Genomic DNA, 12122 nt, shown 5'->3' on the forward strand with positions numbered 1-12122 from the left:
TGTATTAACACGATGTACTGAACGGGGTGAGAATAGCTTGAGCTACGTCATCCCTTTGTGTGTATTTTACCTCAATAAACTTATTTCTATTTCAGTTTCAGTATACTTCAGTTCAGGACTAAAATTAAACTCTAAGTGTATGTACACAGAGTAACAGGGTACACCTGAGTGTATAATCCTTGACCAGGAGGAAGGTTTGGGTTTGTGTTGGGTTTAAGACCCATCAACTTCTGGAGGGGTCATATTGGGGTCATATCAGGGGTCATATCTATGAAGGCCAATATGAAGGTGTTTACTGACCAACCAGCAAGTTTACTGTGGTCCTAAACATAGTTGAGGACCTCAGTAAACTCTGTATATATATACACCGAAAAGCGGCGTACACCTCTGATGTAGAGCAATCTTGTTTACAGTTACTCTCTTAGTGACTGTAAACAAGATTGTTCTACAACAAAAAGAACATAGATTGTTCTACAACACTTTTGTTGTTCTACAACAAAAGTGTGTTATTTATCACAATCTATATCTAGATGTATTAGCATAATAGATTAAGAACACGTCTCGTTCTCTTAAATTATAACGAATTTCATTAACTTATATAAATGTGATTATTAACGTTAACTATGGTTTCCTCCACAGCGCTGGTAATAACGAAATTCGTTAATTTATTTCTACAAAATTATCTGAATAAAATAAGCGACCCGTGGGAGTTGATGGAGCCGTTATCTCTGGACCTCAACGTTGATTATATGGCCGAGTGAGTATGTGTTTAAGGCTTATCTATAAGAACCTTGTTTGTTTGTGGTGGTCTTAATGATATAGTTGTACTGATAAGTCAGAGTGAGCTGATTACACATTGCTTGATTACTGACTTGGGGGGCCCAGGAAGTGTACTCTGTCTCTTGTCTCTTTCTCTGTCTGTCTCTCTCTCTCTGTCTGTCTCTCTCTCTGTCTGTCTCTCTCTCTGCAGATCCAACACCTGAAGCTCTAATAATACGATCTCTCGTGCCCTTCAGCATGACCTTGACGATGAACGAGCCGAAGGTGGAGGGCGTTACCACGTTCAACGCGTACAACTGCACCACGACGAACGTCGCAGACGGCAAGATGGACATCGTGTTGAACTTCGCCGCTCCGCAGCTGACGCTGTCCTCGGCCGCTTACATCATGAACGGCACTCTGGTCGACCACATCAACTTGGAGGGACGAGGACCGGCCGAGTTAGTACACATCGTCGTGTGACTGAGCTGGTTGATGTCTCGATGTGAGAGATGGGATGCTAGAGCGAGGTGGTCTTTGCTGGCAGTCGTTCTTCGCTGGGGATCTCGAACCTAAACTAATTTAACCTAACCAAATCTGATCTAATTTAACCTAGCCTAACGTAACCTGAGGGCAACTAAACCAACCCAACTCATCCTTTCCCTGCATGAGGGAGTGTGTGTTGGAATTAGTGTTGTGATTTGATGGGGGGAGGGGGTCACATTGCCAGGTGAAATACTAGGCATTGAACCTCTGGAGTGTGGGTTCGAATACTCTGGTGGACCCTCTGTGGACCTCTCCATGCTTATATACTTATATTTCTATGTTCTTTTGTTATTATATTCTTTCGTTTATGCTCTTGATGTTCTTATTATTTTGTTTTTAAGTTCCTGTGTTCTGTTATGGTCTTTTTGTTCTTACGTTTTGTGCTTATGTTCTTCTATTGTTATGTTATTTTCTTTTGTTCTTAAGCTCTTTTCTTATGTTCTTATACTATGTTCAGTCATCCCCGGCTCTCGATCTTCCTCTGACATAGCTCCTCCTTGTAACATAGTTCCTCCATTGTTACACAGCTCAGCCTTGGCAGCATAAAATTCGCTAACTGGCGTATTGGTTCCCTTTCATCAGAATCGTTATCGAGAACTTGGATATCAATATAGAAGGAAAAGGCTTCATCGACTACAGGGTCAGCAGCTTTTATCTGAACTTCGATAACGCTTCCCTTAATCTGGAAATGAGACGCTGGACGGTAAGGGAACATTTTACAGTCCTTTCCAGTCAATCTGGATCTCCATAAGTCGACGCTTGTCACTGGAAATGGTTCTCGTTAGCATTAACTATCCAGGGGCCAGATTCACGAAAGCACTTACGAACGTGTACATCTTTTCTCAATCTTTAACGGCTTTGGTTACATTTATTAAACAGTTTACAAGCATGAAAACTTGCCATTCAACTGTTGTTATTGTTATAAACAGCCTCCTGGTGCTTCGGAGCTCATTAACTGTTTAATAATTGTAAACAAAGCCGCCAAAGATTGAGAAAAGATGTACAGGTTCGTAAGTGCTTGCGTAAGTGCTTTCGAGAATCTGGCCCCAGGGAATTTGAAGTCGTGTCCACTCGCTAGGGAAAAATCTCTTTGGGATCATAGTACCCTCATCCATTATGGATAAGGGTATACCCATAAATGATGGATGTACCCTCACGCACACGTGTACATACACATATTCAGGGAGGACGTAGTGACGCAGGTGTTGAATGAAGGAGGTGGTGATGCAGGTATTGAATGAAGGAGGTAGTGACGCAGGTGTTGAATGAAGGGCCCCGGTGAATGAACTAGTGAGGCAGGAGTCCATAGTGTGTGTGTGTGTGTGTGTGTGTGTGTGTGTGTGTGTGTGTGTGTGTGTGTGTGTGTGTGTGTGTGTGTGTGTGTGTGTGTGTGGTAAGACACCTGGTGATGCAGGTATCATAATATGTGGTAACGCAGATGTGCTCTCCTCGGCAGGTGAACTTCGAGGGCGTGATGCCCGGGACGGACCTGGGCACGCTGTTCAACGAGTTCTTCAGCGCCCACGGCCAGGAGCTCCTCGACATGCTCGAGATCAGAATCAGCAACGGCAAGTTAGTCGACTTTATCAACGGCTTGTTCGAGCGGTCGACTTCCTCTCCTGTGCCTACAACCTCTTCTGGTGCCCCTTCTACTCCTGTGTCTACGGCCCCTTCTACTCCTGTGCCTACGGCCTCTTCTGGTGCCCCTTCTACTCCTGTGCCTACGGCCTCTACTACTCCACCTACACCTACCGCCCCTGCCACCGAGGCGTTTAACGAGACAATTCCAGCCACGGAAACTTCCCTGCCACCTGAGCCTTAAGACAAGTAAACATCAGAGAGGAAGCAGCTTTACACGACCTAACACCACACTCACTCCATACATCTACCACCTACGGGGTATACTCATGCCCGTGTCACCTCTTGTGGTGGTTTAATCTTTATCAATCAATCAATCGAGACAGTTGCCAGCGCTGGAAGAGCTCTGCAACAACACACATACACACACTTGAGATGCAGTTTGTCTTGCATGTGCGACTGGCTGATGAGAGGCGTGACAAATATACTTATCTTAAAAGCAGACTGTCATTGTTTCCTTCAGTATGAAGTTCTAATATAATTATCAAAATGGGATTAAAGACAGGTAAAAATCGAGGTTAGGGTTGCACGTAAGTTTTGAAAACCTTTATTTTAAATTGCGATGATTTTACTTGGGATATTTTGGTTTCCACTACACCGGGGGTTCGTATCTCCTTCACCACCAACGCATCTTAATTTATATATTAATTTATATGGTTTAGAAAGGCGAAGAGTTTGTGGTGACGTTACTGAAGTGCACAAGTAGATAAAAGGGGGGATATTAATGTGTTAAAAAAAAGAGAAAACGAAACAGTGGATATACGATAGATAAGTTTGGATTCAGGAAAGACCTGGGTAAATACTGGTTTGGAAACTTTAGGAAAGACCTGGGTAAATACTGGTTTGGAAACTTTAGGAAAGACCTGGGTAAATACTGGTTTGGAAACTTTAGGAAAGACCTGGTTAAATACTGGTTTGGAAACTTTTGGAAAGACCTGGTTAAATACGGGGTTGGAAACTTTAGGAAAGACCTGGGTAAATACTGGTTTGGAAAATTTAGGAAAGACCAGGATAAATACTGATTTGGAAACTTTAAGAAAGACATGGGTAAATACTGGTTTGGAAACTTTAGGAAAGACCTGGGTAAATACTGGTTTTGATAAATAGAAAATGACTGGCAAATGAATGAGTTTGGTTGGATATATATATATAGGAGCTGCCTCCTATATACCAATAAGCAGCCTTCAGTTTCCTTAATAATTATTGTCTACTGTTCCACTCTAACGCAGAAGATACACAAGATAAACAATATTGTCGGAAAATCCGACACCATTTAATAATCATACAGATAATAGCTGTATTACCAACAAGTTACCCATAGAAAACGTAACTTGTAGTGGAATTACCATCTAAAGAAAACGGGATATCATCACCACATACCATTATAATTCACCAGCTATTCTGCTGGGAATTATTCTTAAATACATTAGTCTTTGGACTTTACCATCATAAAAACATCTTATATAAATTAATTTAATTATCAATATTAAAGTAGAGTAAATGTGACCCTTCTATCACTTTCTGACATGTGGACAAAGTAGGCCAGGCGTCAGGGAGGAAGGGGGCAGCCATTGTTGTGTCACCTCCGAGATGTGTGGAGCAAATTCGGCTCCTATCATTCTGGACAATGTCGGCCAGTAACGTCAATAGTATGGAGTGTTAAACAGCCATTGTTTATATTGAGACCAGAGGCTCACACGGGAGCAAATTCGGCTCCTGTTAAATTTACTTGGACGTAGTGTTATGGAAACCAAAGGTGTACCATTTTTCAACACGCTGTCTACAATTCAAGTTAAGTGTTCTTTCCGAAACCCGTTTATCATTCATTTATGGCCATTAATGTCAGGATATAGGGTGACCCGGTTAGATCACGTGGAAGCCTCAAACTAAAGGTAATTAAGCCAGGTCTTCAATGTTCCATGTACTGTATAGTGTTTTCTCTGATATAACTTGTCATATATAGGTATCTGGCTTCACAGTTAGCGCCCTTTTGACAGGTCAAGACGAGGAAGAGTTTGTGCACCAGTTACCTGGGTGATGAAAGCTACCTCAAAGAGGATAATTTGGTGTCTACAACCTAGTTATACCTGGTGGACTAACCTGCTGTACTATAAGATAAGGAACCTCATCAATGTATGTAGCTATTACTGTAGTTTGATTGGCTGCATATATATTAATTTAATAAACCCCCCTAATGTGTAGAGGATCGATTTGTGAGATTATGAGATTATTGCAGAAATACAGTCCACTTAACATTATACAAATTGCTATCGAAGTATATAAATTAACGTAAATATAAATTCATATAAATTAAATAAATATAAATCTCACAGGTCGGTTCCCACATTATTTGGACCTTCGGAACCGGAATATTCGGTCCTTTGAACCCACATTTGGTCATCTTAGTACCGGATGAACCAGTTAACCAGTGGATTCATTAAATAAACTAGTGCAGTGTTATTTAAACAAAGCCAGCAGTCAAGACGGCAGCGTAGCCTCGAGGGAGCTCAGGAGCCTCCCTCAACTGAGTTCAGCTTCGTCAGCGGTTTCATGCACACCCACAGATATTTGGTGGCGTGTTATTTCGTGAAATGACAGCGCTAATATAAAAGCCAGCCAAATTAGTGACTATGTCGCGAGATTGTTCACGGATTTCGTGGTGTTACATTTCGCGAGAGATTATCTACGAATTTTGTGGAGTTTATTTCGCGAGGTCACTAATAATATTTAATACTTCTAGATAATATTAGAAGTTTCATAGAGGCTAATTAAGAGGCTATTATCAATAATTGTGTATATTATTTCTCCAAAATAGATTATTATTTAATATATATTGCACTAGTGATCACAGTATAATATTTACTAATTGCCAACCCACAACAGGGTAGGATAAAACCATTGACTAGTTGAACTATTATCGTTCATCCTAGTCCCATTATTACCATAGTCAGTTGTACTATATTGATCAACCAACACCATTAATGAATGGTCCAGACCCTATTTTGGGTGTAATTTTTATCAACTCGAGTTGAGTTGTGTATATATAATAATTTACTTATGATCATTACACCTTTGAGTGATTAATTAGTGTCTATTCCATCCTAGGGTGATATAGAAGAGCTAACCTAAAGGTACTTCCAGTGACACTGGTTTATCACTCAAATCATTAGTGTGTATGATTGTATATATATAATGTGTATTAATTTTAAGTGCTAACCTCTAGTAGAGGTAGGATTATTGCCTAGTGAGTTCAGAATTTACCCTAGGCTACCATTAGTGTTTGTTCAGTATTATGAGCAGCCCAAGTACAAGCCCCACAAGGCTTCACCAACTAGCCAGGATGGATAATGCAGGGAGAATGAAAAGAACCCTTGCAGGTCTTAAAGGCCACTTAACAAGACAGATCAAGAAATGTGAAGATTTGTCACAACAATCTCAAGTTGATTATGCTGACCTGGAAAGCTATTATCAAGCAGCTGCAGGTAAATTTGAGCAAATCAAATGCCAAATGGCTGTCCTTGTGGGGACAGACTACTACCATCAATTCATTGGTAGCCCTACTAAATATCAGGGCATAACCATGTTAAACTCTGCAGGAGGTAAATTACTCTCAGGCCCAGTATCAAGCCTGAGGAGACCTATGCCTGCAGATAAACAATACCAGTAGAAACCTAAATTTGTCAGCTGATTATATTTCTCCAGTAGCATTATACTAAGGAGATTACAGCTGAGTATAGTAACAGAGGTTGATGTTAGTATCATCATTTAAAGCTGAAGATGAGTTCATGAGGCCTCAGTGGCAAATCAGTGAACAGTAGCCTAAAACAGCTACAAGTCACTGCGACCAATGTCACTGAACCCACTGCAGTCTCAGAACCATACTTTACTTTAATGATGAGCTATTCAATCTTCTGAATCAATTAACTAAATTAAACCCCAATAAATCTGATGACTGATTTGATACATTTATTATTTAATCAAGATGTATTCCATGGGCCTCAGTGTTTATATATCAGTGACCAGTTACCTGAAGAAACTTCAAGTTATATCTAATGTCACTGATCTCACTGCAGTCCCTGAATCATACTTGACTGTAGTACTTGATCACATCCAGTCTTCTGGGTTAAATAATATGTAATTAGGCTTGAATATTAGCCTTTCAAGAGTTGACAGGGAAATGAAATCGCATTAGACTTCTAACCCCTGCAACTCTAGTACGGGACATCCGTCCTGTACGAACAGACGCACAAATGTGTGATTACTAACTACTAACATCAAATTAATCTAATAATTCGAAGGAGGAGTATCGGTGTTCGTCTGTTCTAAATAGGACTTCGACCCATGAGCAGCACCCTGGGGAATTATGTCGGAAAATCCGACACCATTTAATAATCATACAGATAATAGCTGTATTACCAACAAGTTACCCATAGAAAACGTAACTTGTAGTGGAATTACCATCTAAAGAAAACGGGATATCATCACCACATACCATTATAATTCACCAGCTATTCTGCTGGGAATTATTCTTAAATACATTAGTCTTTGGACTTTACCATCATAAAAACATCTTATATAAATTAATTTAATTATCAATATTAAAGTAGAGTAAATGTGACCCTTCTATCACTTTCTGACATGTGGACAAAGTAGGCCAGGCGTCAGGGAGGAAGGGGGCAGCCATTGTTGTGTCACCTCCGAGACGTGTGGAGCAAATTCGGCTCCTATCATTCTGGACAATGTCGGCCAGTAACGTCAATAGTATGGAGTGTTAAACAGCCATTGTTTATATTGAGACCAGAGGCTCACACGGGAGCAAATTCGGCTCCTGTTAAATTTACTTGGACGTAGTGTTATGGAAACCAAAGGTGTACCATTTTTCAACACGCTGTCTACAATTCAAGTTAAGTGTTCTTTCCGAAACCCGTTTATCATTCATTTATGGCCATTAATGTCAGGATATAGGGTGACCCGGTTAGATCACGTGGAAGCCTCAAACTAAAGGTAATTAAGCCAGGTCTTCAATGTTCCATGTACTGTATAGTGTTTTCTCTGATATAACTTGTCATATATAGGTATCTGGCTTCACAGTTAGCGCCCTTTTGACAGGTCAAGACGAGGAAGAGTTTGTGCACCAGTTACCTGGGTGATGAAAGCTACCTCAAAGAGGATAATTTGGTGTCTACACCCTAGTTATACCTGGTGGACTAACCTGCTGTACTATAAGATAAGGAACCTCATCAATGTATGTAGCTATTACTGTAGTTTGATTGGCTGCATATATATTAATTTAATAAACCCCCCTAATGTGTAGAGGATCGATTTGTGAGATTATGAGATTATTGCAGAAATACAGTCCACTTAACATTATACAAATTGCTATCGAAGTATATAAATTAACGTAAATATAAATTCATATAAATTAAATAAATATAAATCTCACAGGTCGGTTCCCACAAATATGGTTCAAATTGTCATATAAAAGTGGTAAATGAATTCACTCAACTTCGTGCATTTACTCGCCGTGAACTTTATTTACAATACAATACAATACAATTTTATTTAGGTAAGGTACATACATACAATAAATATTTACAAGGATTGTTTGACTTATAGGTAGAGCTAGTACATACAATGCCTAAAGCCACTATTACGCAAAGCGTTTCGGGCATGGTAGAGCTAGTACATACAATGCCTAAAGCCACTATTACGCAAAGCGTTTCGGGCATGGTAGAGCTAGTACATACAATGCCTAAAGAATTTGGTTTCGGTTCTAATCTAAATGTTATACTTGACTCCATCCTACAGAGTGGCAAGTAGTCCCTGAATCTGACTCATGAGCGTTATTTTTGAGCCGAATTCTGGCTCACTGCACATATTTGCTGCTTGAAATTACGATTTTTTATACAGAAAATATACCAATTACTAAAAACGGCGATGGGTCACATTTTGCCTAAATCCCCCTGCAGTTTTCAAAATATCGCAAATATCGGAAATCTGACTCATGAGTGTTATTTTCGAGCCGAATTTGGGATCACCGCACATACTTGTAGTTTGAAATTACGAATATTATACCGAAAATATACCAATAACTGAAAACGGCGATGAGTAACATTTTGCCTAAACCCACTGCAGTTTTCAAAATATCGCATATATGACCCATGAGCATTTTTTTCGAGCCAAATTCTGGCTCATTGCACATATTTGCAGTTTGAAATCATGGATTTTTATACCTGAAAATATGCCTATTAATGAAAACGGCGATGGGTCACATTTTGCCCAAACAGCCCTGCAGTTTTCAAAATGTCAGAAATGTCGGAAATTTGACTCCTGGGCGTGATTTTTGAGCCGAATTCTAACTCTGCATCTATTTTTATTTTCAAATTACGACATTTTATACCGAAAATATACTAATTACTGAAATTGGCGATGGGTCCTATTTTGCCCAAACCCCCCTGCAGTTATCAAAATATCAGAAATGTCGGAAATTTGACTCCTAGGCCTGATTTTTGAGCCGATTTCTGACTCTCTGCACCTATTTTCATTTTCAAATTACGACCTTTTGTACCGAAAATATGCTAATTACTGAAATCGGCGATGGGTCATATTTTGCCCAAACCCCCCTGCAGTTTTCAAAATATCAGAAATGTCGGAAATTTTATTCCTGGGCGTGATTTTTGAGCCGAATTCTGACTCTTTGCATCTATTTTTATTTTCAAATTACGACATTTTATACCGAAAATATACTAATTACTGAAATCGGCGATGGGTCATATTTTGGCCAAACCCCCCTGCAGTTTTCAAAATATCAGAAATGTCGGAAATTTGACTCCTGAGCGTGATTTTTGAGCCGAATTTTGACTCTCTGCATCTATTTTCATTTTCAAATTATGACCTTTTATACCGAAAATATGCTAGTTACTGAAATCGGCGATAAAAAAATATATATTATATATATATTATATATATATATATATATATATATATATATATATATATATATATATATATATATATATATATATATATATATATATATTATTTACTATATTTACATATAGTAAAATGTTGTGAATAGAGACACGAGTTCTCCCTGATAATGCAGTTGCTTGATGAAAAACGTAATTTGACCACGTACTGCTCTGGTGCCCTCGGGGGATGGAAATGTTGTAGAAATAATCCAAACTTTCCATTCTTTTGTAGGGTCTGAGTTGGCACATTTGGTTAAGGCGTACCAGTTATGTCAGCTGTACTCTCTGGGTTCGAGTCAACTGCAGGGAGGGTGTCTGTGTGTGTTTACCAAAAACTTGTGAGTTTATGCAAGTAAAATGTCACCCCTCCTCTTTATTACTAAATTAATTGAATTTTCAGTTTTACCTTGTGGTTGCCTGTAAACGCGAGGTCATCACAGGAAACGTAGACAGACCAGAGGCCTCGGAAACTGTCAATAATATTGCGATGCTGGACGACATGCTCCTACGACGGGTGTTTATGGGTTACTGTTGAAGCCGAGCCTTCCCCTACCTGACTCTCGCATGGCCGCAGCCTCTTCACGGCGACCATTTTCTGTGTCTCTTGATGGCAGACTTTTGTGTTTAAGCGTTTAAGTGGAGTCATTTTCTATGATATTCAAATTCAAATGTGCCCACGGTTAGAAGGAATAACACTTGGACCTGGCTCTTCGCAATCGAGTATTTGGTGCAACTAGACTCGTAATTTTGTATTCTTTTGGATTCCCATAGTCGGAGGTAGTTAGTTATTCAGTTTAGTTTATTTATTATTCACCCCTTACCCATTATTATTCTTGTGGGCGGTAGTGGAAAGGGTTACAGAGGCACATAATGGGCTCAGGAACTGAACCCCACAATTCATTTAGCTAAGCAAGTTACAATCTTGATGAGCTGGTTACAAAATTCAATACACATCGTCACATCATCATTGGGTTCGAGATCGACCACAAGTAGTTTCGAAATTAAGCAACTGACATATGTGGAGAGCTAGTGTCATAATTGATATGTTTGTCCTGCACACCGCCCCCCATCCAGTGGGCAGCGGTGGATAGGTTACAATCACTCGGTTACTACCTACTGTTAGCACACTGGGGATATTTAGCTAAGATTTCTGGTAGCAGATCATTGTCAATGAAATATTTACACATCTCTGGAACATTTGTTATTGAACTGTGTCTTAATTCACGTATCTTCTCACATGCCATCGCATAGTGACGAGGGGTGTGCGAACAATTTAGTTGACACAGTTTATAAGGGTCATAAACCGTCTCCTCCAGGGAGCCGGTCGGCCGAGCGGACAGCACGCTCGACTTGTGATCCTGTGGTCCTGGGTTCGATCCCAGGCGCCGGCGAGAAACAATGGGCAGAGTTTCTTTCACCCTATGCCCCTCTTACCTAGCAGTAAAATAGGTACCTGGGTGTTAGTCAGCTGTCACGGGCTGCTTCCTGGGGGTGGAGGCCTGGTCGAGGACCGAGCCGCGGGGACACTAAAAGCCCCGAAATCATCTCAAGATAACCTCCATAGAATAAGAACCACGCTATCCCCCCAGATATATGGCCTCGTGCATGGAAGGAGTGTGCATCATTGCATCACCACCTTTCTTACCCTGCACACTAACCATTTAGAACCAGGGAAACCCCTTCTTGAGCTGTATAATATGAGCTATGTTACTTGAGAACTTCCTACCTTTTGGACCAACAGTTTAATCATTCCAATTCCCAAGACAAATCAAGAGAATGCTTTCAGCCCAATTTCCATTACTAGCTGCATTTGCATAACATTCAGGGGTAGGATGCCCTAGGTTGGTCTGCTTAACGAGTTGGTTCACCTAGCCACAACTGACTATACATCCCCAGGATCCAACCCATTTCCCTATGTTGTTGTTATAGATTTAGCTACTCGGAACAAGTTCCAAGTAGCACGGGCTATGGTGAGCCCGTAGTGGACTTACCTGGCACAGGAGCGGTGCTGTGTTCCATTTCCCTAACTCCCAGGTACTTATTTACTACTAAGTATACAGAGGCATCGGGTTCAAGGAAAAGTAAAAAATGCCAGAAAGCTCTGGTATTAAATTAGTATTTAAGGTCCCAGTAGTACAACTCGTCCTCAGAGCAAGTCCATTCCATCCAGCGGTCAACCCCACAGACGCATTCATATTTTTTTACATT

General features: G+C 40.2%; 1 protein-coding gene across 2 annotated transcripts in view; it reads left to right on the forward strand.

Moving 5' to 3' along the window:
- Nucleotides 1-3382, forward strand: part of LOC123766509 (uncharacterized) — a 5256-nt gene extending 1874 nt beyond the window's left edge. For both annotated transcript variants that reach the window (XM_045755721.2, XM_045755722.2), the window contains exons 3-6: nt 640-757; nt 1017-1220; nt 1888-2008; nt 2762-3382. In XM_045755721.2, coding sequence (XP_045611677.2) covers nt 640-757; nt 1017-1220; nt 1888-2008; nt 2762-3127 — 809 coding nt within the window. In that variant the 3' untranslated portion in view covers nt 3128-3382. The remainder of the gene's footprint in view (nt 1-639; nt 758-1016; nt 1221-1887; nt 2009-2761) is intronic.
- Nucleotides 3383-12122: the final 8740 nt, after the last annotated feature.

Source organism: Procambarus clarkii, chromosome 62 (assembly GCF_040958095.1).
Source record: "Procambarus clarkii isolate CNS0578487 chromosome 62, FALCON_Pclarkii_2.0, whole genome shotgun sequence".
Taxonomy (NCBI): Eukaryota; Metazoa; Arthropoda; class Malacostraca; order Decapoda; family Cambaridae; genus Procambarus; species Procambarus clarkii.